This window comes from Rana temporaria, chromosome 3, assembly GCF_905171775.1.
Source record: "Rana temporaria chromosome 3, aRanTem1.1, whole genome shotgun sequence".
In the NCBI taxonomy this organism is placed as follows: Eukaryota; Metazoa; Chordata; class Amphibia; order Anura; family Ranidae; genus Rana; species Rana temporaria.
The window spans coordinates 92,150,414-92,165,927 of record NC_053491.1 but is presented as its reverse complement, the minus strand read 5'-3'; the positions used below and the strand labels follow the sequence as shown (position 1 = coordinate 92,165,927).

At 43.2% G+C, this 15,514-nt stretch overlaps 1 protein-coding gene across 3 annotated transcripts in view; it reads right to left on the bottom strand.

Annotated features, from left to right (window-relative positions):
• The window catches only part of LOC120931479 (nuclear receptor ROR-alpha), a 637,829-nt gene that overhangs the window by 40,802 nt on the left and 581,513 nt on the right, over window positions 1–15,514 (bottom strand). For all 3 annotated transcript variants that reach the window (XM_040342970.1, XM_040342972.1, XM_040342973.1), the window contains one exon: window positions 10,067–10,152. In XM_040342970.1, coding sequence (XP_040198904.1) covers window positions 10,067–10,152 — 86 coding nt within the window. The remainder of the gene's footprint in view (window positions 1–10,066; window positions 10,153–15,514) is intronic.

Sequence of the window (15,514 nt, the reverse complement as noted above, 5' to 3'; positions counted from 1 at the left end):
GGTGGAGAACTGAGGTTACATCAGTGTGGCGAGAGCCGATTGGAGGGAAGAGACACATCCACATAGCACATAGGAACAGAGCTAAGGCTGTTAATCAGCTGGAGACCTCTCCCTTGTCACTATGATGGATCTAAAATGACAGGTGCTCTTTAAATGTAAGGACTTATTCTTGCTGGTAGTTAGAATTTGCTGACCTGCTCACGCAGATATACCACGGCAGAATGGCACGGCTGGACGAAACCCTGTATGGGTACGGCTTCGCCTTTTAGAGCTTCCAGAGGCCGCGTGCGCCCACTTCGCAGCGGGGAACGCGATGCGCGTGGCCCGTGAGCACGATCGCTGGCCAGCAGATTTTAGTGGCTGTGGACTTTACATTTTTCGATAAACCGATTCAATGCATAAAAGCCTATCCATGGTCAAATCCTTTGGAGCAAGGCCTGGTAACAACCAACCAAATCACCCCAAACCTTTTCAAATTTGCTTGGACACCCTCTAAGCAGATAGATGCATCTTTCCAGCCACTTTTTGTTTGGTTCCCTTAGGAAGGGTGGATCTTCCGATTTCTAATGTAGGAATATTAACTTGCATGCCAGAAAAAGAGCTCTCAATGGCAACACATTCATTAATTTAGCCCTGGTTCACACCAGTGCGGCTTTGAAATTGTGCTACTTCAGCGCGTTTTCATGTGCGGCTTTATCCACACAAATATCAATGCAAGTTGCACATGAAATAGTGCAGGAACCTTTTTCAAAGTTGCTGCGACATGAGTCGCAGCGATTTTAACGGTTCCATTACTGGCAATGGGGTGCGACTTGTCATGTGATTTTGAACTGTCAAATCGCATGACAAATCACACTGGTGTGAACCAGGGTTTAATGTCTTATCTGAAATACACTAGGACACATGGCAAGCTAAAAAAAACATCAAACCACTCCCAAGAGGCTGATGTTATTCAAAGAGTTAGGAAATGATTAACATCAGACGTCCAACTCGTAGCAGGGAAAAACAACAGCTAGGGAAACATTTGTGTTTACCAGAAAGGTAATCAGAGCCATCACAGCCAAGAAACAAAGCTAGACGAAGCAACATAGGTTGTAGAGGGGGAGCACCTAGTAACCAATCAAATATAAAGCAAGATCACTCAGTCCTATACGGATTTCAAAAGGTACTGCAGTGAGACACATAATCCCAAAAAATATTTCAGTATGTAGTTTTAACATTTTAAAACTTAAATAGGAATTTGTATTGTTTTTATCATGTTAACAGGTGATGGCGCCTTGAATATTAAATCAAGTGTATGTGGCTGCTGCACCTTTAAATAAGTGATTAAATCACCTCAAAATGAAAAACAAACAATGGGCTCAATGTAAAATCATAATGGCTCTGTGCAAAGGGGCGTAGGATGAAGTGATGAATGAATAACACAAGATGTGTTCTAAAATCTGTCAAATAAATGAGTGATAGAAAAAAACTATGAGAAATGTAAAACAAAGTCCAAAGTGACAACACCAAAAAAAAAGTGCTTCTGGACAGACGTGCTTTCTAGTAGCTTCACCGCAGGTGCTCAAAGGGTAGATGGCAACTCACCAAAAGGTGTTTGAGCCCTTTTTACAGAAGGTCAACATGCGCTTTGGAAAGACCAGATTGGTTTCCTGAGCGTGCGGATGGGGCCCGTCAGTCAGGCTCTGGCGTGCCCCAGGACTTTCTAAAGATGCCAAATACGGTGAAACGAACGTCAGAGCAGGGATTCGTTACTTCTGGGCTCCTGTGACTAGGACTTCCTGAAGATGCCAAGTATGGTGAAACGTACATTGGAGTGGGGATCTGTCACTTCCAGGCTCCTTATGTGACTAACCACTAAGGCCCATCATTGAGAGTGAGGCGTGGATCGCGCACCAGCGCCTGACTGACAGGCCCCATCCGCACATGCTGTAGACGCATGTATTGGCACTAGGTGAGTGCAACTTTTATTATACTTGTTTGTATTCTTACATCCTAGCCTTATACTTAGGGATAATTGCAGTGGAAGCATGCAAGCTCAGGAACCAATCTGGTGAGTTGCCATCTATCCTTTGAGAAACCCGTGGTGAAGCTACCAGAAGACAAGTCTGTCCAGAAGCACTTTTATTTTGGTGTTGGGTATTGTCACATTGGACTTTATGTTTTGCATTTCTCATAGTTAATTTCTTTCCCAAATTTTATAACACAACACTCATATATCCTATGGTCATTTACAAAGAGTCTTTATGTTTGATTATGATTTTACATAGTGAGCACCAATATCCTTACACATGGTTTTTTAAGTATGATTTCTAACCTTACTTTTTGTGTGAGCAGCCATGTTTACTGAGGGCAGTTTCCCTGCAATAGCCTCTGTTGCTCCGCCTCCCTGGCGAGAGAGAGGGAGAAAAAAAAATCTGACTGAAGGTCCCCTTTAAGAGGAACCATCCACTATCTTCTTTTATAATGTGAGAAATCTGCGGCGCTGCACCGATTTCAAAAAGTAATTTCTGTACTACTTTTTGCGATTTCGGCCCAGATTTGACAGAAACCTGCACAGATGTCTCTGTAATCGCGGCCAAAATCAGAACTGACTGGCGGGAGTGAAATTGTGCGAGTTCAGCTGAACTCGCACGGCTTCACTCCCGCAGCCCAGTGTGAACCTGGGCTTAGATTTGCATCATCTTCTGCTTTTCTAGATATTTCTACTCCATGTTCTTCTATTCTGTGTATATTGTAATTCTTTGTTTCAATATTGGTCTCAGATTTAGTATATAAATTAAACCAGTAATATTTGTAGGGTAAATGTTTAAAGTGGTATTAAAAGGTTTGGGAAGTAAAAAAATAAAAAAAAATAATAAAATAAATCAGGTCATACTAACCAGCCCTGTGCAGTGATTTTCCGCAGAGCGCCCTCCCCCTTGACCTAGTCCCCCCCCCCCATAAGAAGGTTGTAGATATGCGTCACCGGTGTGTGCTCGCTCCCAAGCCCTGCTCTGCTCTATGCATCCGTGGCTCAGTCCCATCCCCCATTCTCTCCTCATTGGCTCACTGGCTGTGGATTGATGGCAGTGGGAGCCAATGGCTTCTGCTACTCTCTCAGCCAATAAGGAGAGGGAATCCTGGAACAGCTCTGTAGGGGGGGGGGGCAGCGCTCAAGTTTCTTTACCTTCATGCATAAAAGGTAAAAAAACCTTGAGACTTTACCAACCACTTTAAAAGGGGTTGTAAACCCTCAAGGTTTTTCACCTTAATGCATTCTATGCATTAAGGTGAAAAAACTTCTGTCACTCAGCAGCCCCCCCTCCCAAGCCACCGTTATACTTACCTGAGCCCTGTGTTTCCCACAACAGGAACGAGCACACCAGCTCCAGCCATTGTCTTGTGTCCTGATTGGATTGAATGATAGCAGTGTAACCATTGGCTCCCACGGCTGTCAATTCAATCCAATGACATGGGCGCAGGGGGGGGGGGTAGAGTCCTGCCTTCCTGTGTTAATAGACGCAGAAGCAGGACACGGGAGCACGCCCGCACGGCTGTTCAGAAGGAGAGCGTTTCTTCCGACGGCACTCAAGAAGGAGGAGGAGCCAGGAGCACCCCAGAAGAGGAGGATCGGGGGCCACTCTGAAAAACCAACTGCCCAGCGGAGGTAAGTATGATTTTTTTTTAAACCCTGAACCTTTACAACCCCTTTAACCCACAGAGGTCCTCATTTCTATAGAAAGGAGAACATTCCAAAATTCTTCTGATGGTACATTTCATTATGTAAGAACTAGTTCGTGGAAAAATGTCACACTTCACATACGTCATCACTACATACTTTAATATTTGAGCACCGAGGAGAAAAATGCAAATTATTTGAATAATGCCTTTTTTCCCCTTTTCTGCTTTTGCAGCCATTTACCCCTTAATACTTTTTACGAGTCATCTATGGGCCATGATGGCAGCTCCAGGGACCTAAAGATCAGTGAAGAACCGTCCCAGATGAAGACATTGGGCCAGATCCACGTAGCACATCGTAATTTTCAGCAGGCGTAGCGTATCGTAGGAACTCTACGCCGCCGCAACTTTAAGGCCCCATACACACGAGAGGATTTATCCGCAGATACGGTCCAGCGGACCGTTTCCACGGATAAATCCTCTCAAAGAAATCCGCTGATTTCGATGGGATGGAGTGTACACACCATCCCATTGAAATCCGCGCGGAAATCCTCTGCCGATGACGTGTCGCGCCGTCGCCGCGATTATGACGCGGCGACGGGCGCGACGCTGTCATATAAGGAATTCCACGCATGCGTCAAATCATTACGACGCGTGCGGGGAATCCCTTTGGACGAATGGATCCGGTAAGTCTGTACAGACGAGCGGATCCATCCGTTGGAATGGATTCCAGCAGATGGATATGTTGTGCAGCACAACAAATATTCGATCTGCTGGAATCCATCCCAGAGGAGATTTCTCCGCGGAAACAGATCCGCTGGCGTGTACACACCATAGGATCTATCCGCAGAAACCCATTTGCTGGGATTTATCTGCGGATAGATTCTATCGTGTGTACGGGGCCTGAGAGGCAAGTGCTGTATTCACAAAGCACTTGCCTCTAAAGTTACGGCGGCGTAGCGTAAATCTGCTGGCGTAAGGGCGGGGAATTCAAATGATAAAGATGTGGGCGTGTTTTATGTTAATTTTACTTGACCCAACGCAAATGACGTTTTTTCTGAACGGCCCATGCGCCGTCCGTGGGGGTATCCCAGTGCGCATGCTCCAAATTAACCCGCAACAAGCCAATGCTTTCGACGTGAATGTCATTCTACGCAAAGCCCTATTCGCGAACATTTTACGCAAACGACGTACACAACGGAAAATTCGACGCTGGCCCGACGTCCATACTTTACATTGGCTACGCCTCATATAGCAGGGGTAACGTTACCCTGAAAAAAGCCGGACGTACGTTTGTGGATTGGCGTATCTAGCTAATTTGCATACTCGACGCGGAAATCGACGGAAGCGCCACCTAGCGGCCAGCGTAAATATGCACCTTAGATCCGACGGCGTACTAAGATGTATGCCAGTCGGATCTAGCCCAGCTTTAGGCGTATCTTGTTTTGTGGATACAAAACAAAGATACGCCGGAGCAACCTAGAAGTTACGCAGCGTATCAATAGATACGCCAGCGTAACTTCTTTGTGGATCTGGCCCATTGCTGGACTCCTGGACAGGTAAGGGTCTGCTTATTAAAACTCGAAGGCTACAGCATTTGTAGCTGTTGACTTAATTTTTGTAAAATTGACCGAAGTTCCTTTTTAACACCGACAGAGGTCAACTTATGTAAAACCTTAATCCCAAAAGGAAAAAATCTGCAAGTGTATCAAATATTACCCTCTCCCCAGATTGACAATGCTGCAATCCAAAAAAAGAGTTTCCATTGCCCCTCCATCCAGAGTGAAGACACCCTAACAGGGGTTTGGGTTTAATACCGCTTTACTGGGCAAATAAAAAAACAGTTTTTGTTGCTGCCGACTTGAAATTTTATAAAAATATGACTGGAGCTCCTCTTGAATTTCTCCTGAATAATAACTGCACTTCTTAGCATGCAAGTGTGCCTAGGCACTCCTGTGCCAACAGCTTCATAGCTGTATATCTGTCTTGTAAGAGGCACCATGCCTTTTGCTGCTAGTCTCAGGAGGTTTGGAGTGATATGGTTATGCATGATGTATGCTCTGGACTGTTCTCCTTAACGGAGAAAAAGCTGCAGTGCAAGGATCTCCCTGCTTCTGCTTCATTAGGTCTGTAGATCAGTGCATCCTCCCCTGTTGCTTCTTGAATATTCCACCACCACTCAAAGGGGTAGCTCTGTCCTGAGGGAGCAAGACCTGCCTCTACCAAGATGGCTGCCTCCATGCAGAGACACAGGGCTAGATTCACATACCTTTAGGCGGGCGTAGCGTATCTCCTATACGCTACGCCGCCGTAACTTTGAGAGGCGAGTATGGTATTCTCAAAGATTTTGCAGCCAAAGTTACGGCGGCATAGCGTATTAGGGCCTGCGTAAGCCCGCCTAATTCAAATGTTGAAGCTAGGGGCGTGTTTTATGTATATTAAGTGTGACCCCACGTAAATGACGTTTCGATTGAACGGCTCCAAATGACGTCGGCAAATCGTCAATGCTTTCGACGCAAACATAAATTACGGCCAGCCCCATTCACGGACGAGTTACGCAAACGACGTAAAATTTTAAAGATTCGACGCGGTTCCGACGTCCATACTTAACATTGGCTGCGCCATCTTTTTGGTGGTTTATCTTTACGCCTGAAAACCCCTTACGTAAACGGCGTATCTTTACTGCGACGGCCGGGCGTACGTTCGTGAATAGGCGTATCCAGCTGATTTACATATTCTAGGCTTAAATAAGCGTAACACGCCCCTAGCGGCCAGCGTAAATATGCAGTTAAGATACAATGGCATAGGAGACTTACGCTGGCCACATCTTAGCAACATTTAAGCGTATCTCAGTTTGAGCATACGCTTAAAGTTGCGACGGCGCGGATTCGGACTTACGACGGCGTATCTACTGATACGCCCGTCGTAAGTCTACCTGAATCTGGCCCACAGTGTAAAACAAGGCATCAAAGTAAAGAACGGGGGAATAAAACTGTAGGGGTCTATTAGCAATACCAGTGACTATTGCTTTGCCCCTGGATTGTCTTTTTGGGCACCGCATCCACTGTTCAGGTCATCTTTAGAGAGTTGTGAATGAATAAACTACATATCCCACCTGCCACGGCATCAGACAGACCTGTAGTTCTCAAAAGGAGCACAAGTATAGTGACCCCAGCACTCGTACTCCTATGACACATCCTCTAACTGGAAGTCTGTACCTCAGTACAGGCATAAAGCTAGGAGGAACAGTCTGCAGGAGCCTCACATTGCACCTGCAATCCACTGATTATGGTTGCAATGCTTTGCAAAAAAATTATAAAAAATGCACCTTTTTTCCTGCAAATATATCACTTGTTTTTTTTTTTTATAAAAAGGTACTCTTCTTTTAAATGAGAGGTGATAAATGGCAGCCCCCATACATTTCCCATAACAACGTGACTTTAAAAAACATAAACAGGTCTGTGTTGCATAGAAGAACACATGAAAAACAGACAGCAAAAAATATTCAAAGAAACTTGGGCATATAAAATTGTATACAACTACACAGCGTGTCAACTGCCAAGATCAATGAATGGAGAATACATGAGATACAACAGAATACTACAACAGAAGTGGGGATAAGGAATAAAAAATAAAAAATAAAGAAGGAAGAAGAGTAGAGTAAAATGTCCTTTATTTATAATGCATCAAGTTCTTGAAAAGAATAAAAAAAAAAAAAATCCAAAACACCCGCACCTGAAAAACTTGTCCTACCTACAAAACAAAACTATCATTACCGTCCTCTGGCTATACTGTCAACAGTGTTTCCCTTGGCGATGAAACTAGATTTCAGTGATCGACTACTCGGTATAAGATACCGTGTTGAACACAAGCACGTATTACCCAGGGACGTGCAGTCAGGGGAGGCAGGTAAGGCAGATAAGGCAGAGCCACACATGCCATGAACATGGAAAAAAAAAACACACAAAACAAACAAAAACAAAACAAAAAAGGATCGAGCTTCGAGGGTCGTAGCTGAGGTCCTACACCACCACTGGTCAAAATATTTGGGGCTCCTGCCACCTATAGTTCTGGAGCTACGGGGGCTTCTTGTGCAGCCTGTCAGAAGTTACATACAGAGTGGCCAGTTTAAATAAAAGCTTGCACACTCTGTTTGCAGCAGACTGAGAGGTTGAGCTCACAGTACCTCTCCTCACTTCTTGTCAGAAGCACCAAGCTTAACCACTTAAGACCCGGACCAATATGCAGGTAAAGGACCAGGCCCCTTTTTGGAATTCGGCACTGCATCGCATTAACTGACAATTGCGCGGTCGTGCGACGTGGCTCCCAAACAAATTTGGCGTCCTTTTTTTCCCCACAAATAGAGCTTTCATTTGATGGTATTTGATCACCTCTGCGGTTTTTATTTTTTGCGCTATAAGCAAAAATAGAACGACAATTTTGAAAAAAATTCAATATTTTTTACTTTTTGCTATAATAAATATCCCCCAAAAATGTATAAAAAAATAATTAGATTTTCCTCAGTTTAGGCCGATACGTATTCTTCTACCTATTTTTGGTTAAAAAAAAAATCGCAATAAGCGTTTATCGATTGGTTTGCGCAAAATTTATAGCGTTTACAAAATAGGGGATAGTTTTATTGCATTTTTATTAATATTTTTTTTTTACTACTAATGGTGGCGATCGGGGAATTTTTTCGTGACTGCGACATTATGGCGGACACATCGGACAATTGTCATTTTCACAGCAAAAAGTGCTATAAAAATGCATTGTTTACTGTGAAAATGACAATTGCAGTTTGGGAGTTAACCACTAGGGGGCGCTGAAGGGGTTAAGTGTGACCTCATATGTTTTTCTAACTGTAGGGGGGCGGGGCTGGACGTGTGACGTCATTGATCGCCGTTCCCTATATCAGGGAACAGACGATAAATGACAGTGTCACTGTGAAGAACAGGGAAGGTGTGTTTACACACACCTCTCCCCGTTCTTCAGCTCCTGTGACCGATCGCGGGACTCCAGTGGCGATCAGATCCGCGGGTCCCGCGGCCCACAGCTGGGCACTTAAAGAGGACGTACAGGTACGTGATTGTGCCCAGCCGTGCCATTCTGCCGACGTATATCGGCGTTAGGTGGTCTTTAAGTGGTTAATGGACAGCTTGGAGCCTTGGACCAATGGTAAAGCACCATTGGACCAAGCTGTCCCATAAAAATGCTGCAGTGGAGGCTCGCCTCTCACTGCAGTGTCATAGAAGGGGGCATGTGTCTAAAAGACAAATGTTCCCTTCCAGCCCAGCCCAGAAGGAAAAAAAGCATGGGTTTATGGGTATAAGATTTACCCATAATGCCATATTTTTCTCACACAGTTAAGAGGGAGAATGATAATCTGCTGCCTGCTGAAAAGGTATGGTTATAACATATAGCATAATAATATATGATTTAGCTTGATTGATACATAATCATTTTTTTTACTATCTATTTACTTGGAAATTTTTGGTTTGAAGTTATAAATTCAAACTTCAGTAATTTGTCCATTAAGCCACCTGCTTGAGTACAATTTTAGAAAATATAGTAAATTATCTTAAAAACAATATATAATAATTATTTGTATATTACTGACTCTTGGTAATTAACCACTTGCCACCCAGGCCAATTCTGGCACTTCTCTCCTACATGTAAAAATCATATTTTTTTTGCTAGAAAATGACTCAAAACACCCTAACATTATATATTTTTTTTAGCAGACACCCTAGGGAACAAAATGGTGGTCATTGCAACTTTTAATGTTACATGGTAGAAAAAAAAAAAAAAAACGGTTTTATACGTTTTTTTGTATAATGTGAAAGATGATGTTATGCCAAATAAATAGATAGCCAAACATGTCACATTTTTAAATTGCGTACACTTGTGGAATGGCGCCAAACTTCAATACTTAAAAATCTCCATAGGCGACGCTTAAATTTTTTTTTACTGGTTACATGTCTAGCGTTACAGAGGAAGTCTAGTGCTAGAATTATTGCTCTCGCTCTAACGTTTGTGGCATCTGGCTCTAATACTAGCCAGTGCCCCACCAGCCTCTTACCTTCACCGCATGTCCCTCGTATCACCTTGCCTTCCACTACAAGACTGCACACCAAAGACCACAAACTGTATACAAAACTAAGGTCACTTGCTGCAGCCACCATAATCTGAACCCAATATGGAGTCCCATTTACAAATGTCAGCCTAAACCCAACAATATAGGAATAATGTTTTTCAGCCAACTAACATCACATAAACAAAGTAATGAGTCTGCGGACCCCTATGTACTGTACTTGTGTTTCATATCCTGAACTTGTGATAAGCTTTGTAAGATCACTGTGCTTTGTAATAAGAAAAATGTAATCCCATTTTGCCATATACACTGTACCTTGCAACCCTCGCAGGTGATGACCCCGTAATGGATCCCTGATGATTTGTCTCCACAGATTTTGCACGGAATTATTTCGATTTGAGCTGCAGAATAAAGAGGAGAACAGAGTTAATTACCTAACATTTTAATAGATGAACAAGATGAACCCATACTAAATATTCCAGGCAGAGATGCAAACCCGCTCCCCCTTAGGGCTCCCATCTAAAATTATAGTTGCTCATTATCTAAAGGCTTTTGGGTAATTAAAATGGGTCAGACAAGGTGCCAAAAGATCTAGAACATAAATTTGTGCCCATATATCAGGCTTTACTTTGTGATAAAAGCTATTTTTGTATGGTATGTAGAAGAGAAGGCAATAGAGATGTCAGACAAGCTAGAGTTCCCAACACGTAAATGAAACTTTTAGGTAGAACAATTGGAGTACGACTAGGTTTCCTCAAGATATCCAACAGCACCACACCTATCAAAGAAACAGGATGGGCTGTATATGCTGCTACAGAACATTCAGGAATCATCATGGAAGGTAGGTCCTAGCAAGGAGTTCAAGCGACCTCTCTTTGTGGTACGAGATCTTGCTCTGCTAGTTGAAAGAGATGAGGGAAGACTGAAGGAAGCATACATTTTGAAAGTTTGCAATGAGAAACAACCACATCAATAAATACATTTATAAACGCCTAACAGAACAACGTATCCATTGAAACAAGTTACGTAATTATATAGTATGGTTACATCATAAAGAGGTTAAAGGAGACAAGTCTATCAAGTTTAGCATCATTCGAATTGCAGTTTGGTTCCAGTAGAAGGCAAAGCCAACCCTCTGGGCAACCATGACTAATGTTCCTTCAGAGAAGAAAAACAAATTCCATTCTGATAGATGCAGGTCCCTTGAATTGTGATATTCTAGATTATATGTACCAATTACGACTATAGATGCCAGTGGTTGTACGTAATCACGACTAACCTACATATGCAGTAGTGAAGATCACAGCCTACCACCTTTCAATGCAGATAAATCCTTTGGATATTGATGGAAACATTACCAGTCATTTTAATGGCATTCAAGCCCAAATGAGGGCTAAATTACCGTGTTTACTTGAGTATAAGCCGAGATTTTCAGTACATTTTTTGTGCTGAAAATGCCCCCTTCGGCTTATACTCGAGTCACCTTTTTGCGCCTGATCTCCCGGAATTTGTGGACCCGGTACTGGCCGGCCGTAGGTCCCCTGGACCCCAAACTTGGCACACACAAACTTGGCACACATGTAGCCCCACTCTTCCTCTACAATTGAGAAATGTTTGTTGTCCGGGGGACCTACGGCCGTGGAGCACCGATTTTTCAAATCTGGGCACCACTTCCATAAACTCCCATGTTAAACTGTAATTTCTCCGGTGACTTTGTGGATGTGATACCGGCCGGTCGTAAGTCCCCTGGACCCACAATTTGGCTCACATATAGCCCCATTTCACCTCCAAGTGTGAAAAGTTTGTTGTCTGGGAGACCTACGGCTGGGGAGCACCGAATTTTCAAATCCGGGCACCCCTTCCATAGACTCCCATGTTAAACGTCAGTCTAGTCATGGGCACAGTGAGGCATGGGCACAGTGAAGGATGGGCACAGTGAGGCATGCACATGGACACAGTGAAGCATGCAGATGGACACCCTAGGCTTATACTCGAGTCAATAAGTTTTCCTATTTTTTTGTGGTAAAATTAGGTGCCTCGGTTTATATTCAGGTCGGCTTATACTCGAGTATACACAGTAATTCCAAATGCATCAAAGCAAAAGAAGTTTAGAAAGCAGTCACAGCCTGAGTGGAAAAGCCTGCCCCCCGCCAGCACTGTAAAGAATGTGCCTTGCTTCCTTTGTGGAAGCCGTGGTCCTGCTGCTAAATAAGAGCTACAGTTCTGCAATCAGTAGCGAGTATGAGCTTTTCTGTTTGCAGAGCTAATGATTTGACTAAGCAGGGAGCATGCTACACTTCAGCAGAAACAACACTGCTTCCACATAGAGAACAAGAGTCCTTCTCTACAACATGCAGGCAGGGGACAGGGCTTTCTACGCAGGCTGTGGCTACTTTATAAACAAAAACTTTGGCCCGGATTCTCGTACGAGTTACGCCGACGTATGTCCAGATACGCCGTCGTAACTCTGAGTCCGAGCCGTCGTATCTATGCGCCTGATTCTTAGAATCAGTTACGCATAGATTTGTATTAGATCCGACCGGCGTAAGTCTCTTACGCCGTCGTATCTTAACTGCATATTTACGCTGGCCGCTAGGGGCGTGTACGCTGATTTCTGCCTAGAAATATGTAAATCAGCTAGATACGCAAATTCACGAACGTACGCCTGGCCGACGCAGTACAGATACGCCGTTTACGTTAGGCTTTTCCCGGCGTAAAGTTACCCCTGCTATATGAGGCGTAGATGCGGCGTACCAATGTTAAGTATGGACGTCGTTCCCGCGTCGAAAATTTTGAAAATTTTACGTTGTTTGCGTAAGTCGTTTGCGAATAGGGCTGGGCGTCATTTACGTTCACGTCGAAAGCATTGGCTTCTTGCGGGTTAATTTGGAGCATGCGCACTGGGATACTTTCACGGACGGCGCATGCACCGTTCGTAAAAAGCATCATTTACGTGGGGTCACATTAAATTTACATAACACACACCCACATCTACCACATTTGAATTAGGCGGACTTACGCCGCCCTATTTACGCTACGCCGCCGCAACTTTGGTTTGAGAATACGGCACTTGCCTGTCAAAGTTGCGGAGGCGTAACGTAAATAGGATACCTTACGCCCGCACAAAGATACGCGCTTCTACGTGAATCCGGGCCTTTATATTTTTGTTTAGCTGCACCTTAAATGCATTTAGTGGATTTAATAAAGTGAAAATGTTGGTGGGATTTAAACTTTCTCTTAATTTAAATCCTTTCACTAAAAATTATTTACCTATCCTGGGCATTAATATTTTAAGAAGGTCAACTCCAGATGCCACCAAAATGTTCCAAAATAAAAAGTTTTTTTTTTTCTTTTTTTATTGTGAAAAAACATTTACTATTCCTTTTATAAATGTATTTCTACACCTATGAGAACTCTCCATATCTATACTGACGTACTGTAGTAATGATTTACATGGGGACAATACTTGTAATCCAATAATATAAAATAAAATAAAGAATTGTAAGCAGGGTACCCCAGGGCTCTGTCCTGGGACCAATTCTATTTAACTTGTTCATAAACAATATAGAGTTTGGGAAAAAAAACAAGGAAGATGATAACTTCACTACAGGATATAGAAACTTTACAAGATGACCCAGGTAAAAATAGAGGGGTAGGCAGCTAAATAGCCGGGAGTCTCAATTTCCTCGTCGTGTTCCTCGTCGGGCTGGTTTACGACAAGAAACACGTTCGTGTGTATGCTTAGAAACCCGCGCATGCTCAGAATAAAGTATGAGATGGGAGCGCACCTTCGGTAAAAGTAGCGTTCGTAATGGAGATAGCACATTCATCACGCTGTAACAGACTGAAAAGCGCGAATCGTCTCTTAGCAAACTTTTACTAACACGCAGTAACATGAGATTAGCAAAAGCAGCCCCAAGGGTTGTGCCAGTGGAATCAAACTTCCCCTTTATAGTGCCGTCGTATGTGTTGTACGTCACCGCGTTTGAGAACGTCGAGATTTTGTCTTGACAGTGTGTACGCAAAGAAAGCTTAAGATTCTCGACAAGCCTAACAAGGAACTTGTCGAGGAAAACGAGGTTTCATTTACGGCGAGTTCCTCGGTCGTGTGTACAAGGCCAGCAGCTTTCCTGCCGAGAAAAACGTGCGTGTGTACGAGGCTTTACAAGGGAATATGACAGATATACAAATCTTTAAAATTGGAACTCTAGCATTGAGAGGAAACTATTTAACCCTTGAAGATGAAGTGGTTCAATCTTAACCACTTGCCTAGAGGGCACTTTAAAAAAAAAAAATCCCCCACACAAAGCTTTATTTTGGTGGTATTTAAATCAACAAACAAAAAACAAACAATTTTTTCTTAAAGTGGTAGTAAACCCCGTGACACTTAATTTTTTTAATACTACACCTGTGAGGCAAAAGGCATAATGAGCTTGTTTGCACCGCATACTAGCTCATTATGAAATACTTACTTTAGAACAAGGCATCGGTATCACAAACTGGTCCACGCTGAGGCAGCTGACATTTTGACTCTGCGTGTCTTCCGGGTATCGCGGCTCCAGCCCTGTGAGTGGCTGGAGCCGCAATGTTGCCACTCCCGTGCATGCGCGCAGGACACTTCTTTCCGGCGTCTGCCGGGCTTTCAGCCAAGAATCCCCAATGCGCCGCTGAAGTCAGCGGCACATTGCAAGGGGAATATCTCCTAAACCGTACAGGTTTAGGAGATATTCTTTTTACCTACAGGTAAGCCTCATTATAGGCTTACCTGTAGGTAAAAGTTAAAAAATAGACTATACAATTAGTTTCTGTTATAACATTTTGGAAACCGGTAATTTTTCTTCTTCAAATATGTGCACTAATAGACTGCACTGATAATCAGGACACTGATCATCAAGTGCAGATGTCCATTTTTTTACACTAGCCGGTTACCGGCTCTCTCCTCTCCTCACACCGACAGCATGAGGAAAGGAATGGCAATAACCAGCAAGTGTGGTTACATCATAGTCAGCTGTGATGGGACACAGCTGATCACGTGGTAAAGATCCACTGTGATTGGTTCTTTACTGAGGAAGCACAGCGATCACAGAGTGCTCTGTCATACAAGAGAGGACATTGTATGACGCCCTCCCAGAACTGACCGACCGCAATGTAGCCATCATTATGCTATAGCGTCACCGGCAAGTGTTTATGCTGCATTTTTTACTGAAGGGGTAAGGATGTTCAACTACCTTCCACAGTTGGTGGAGTTTATTAAAAATAAAAAAACTCTTCAATAAATTTGCCAGTGAACACAATAATGTTCAGGAATATTGAAAATGGTAGTTACACACACACAAATTGAACTGGATGGACTGGTGTCTTAATTTAACCTTACCAACTACCGTATGTAACCATATAGAAGCTAAACAACTCAAAAACAATGGAAAATGATAAGCATGCATAGAAAGATTATTAGGTCAATGATGGAGCATTTAGTACAGACCTATTCCTAATACCATTCTAGAGAGTACAGGAAAGAAAATAAGAAAATATTTTATATTATTGTTTCAGGCTTACTATCATTTATCATTAGCATCGAACTGCAAAAATCTACATAAATATAATTTCTCATCCTACCCATAGGCTCTTTCCCAGTGGACTCTATTTGCACAAACTCTAATCAGTCTTGACCATGGCTTCATCAGCGCCAATATGTAATATGTGACAACGGTGACACCGCTTGCGATGATCGAATCTCCACAGCGATGATGAATAAGCTCTTTA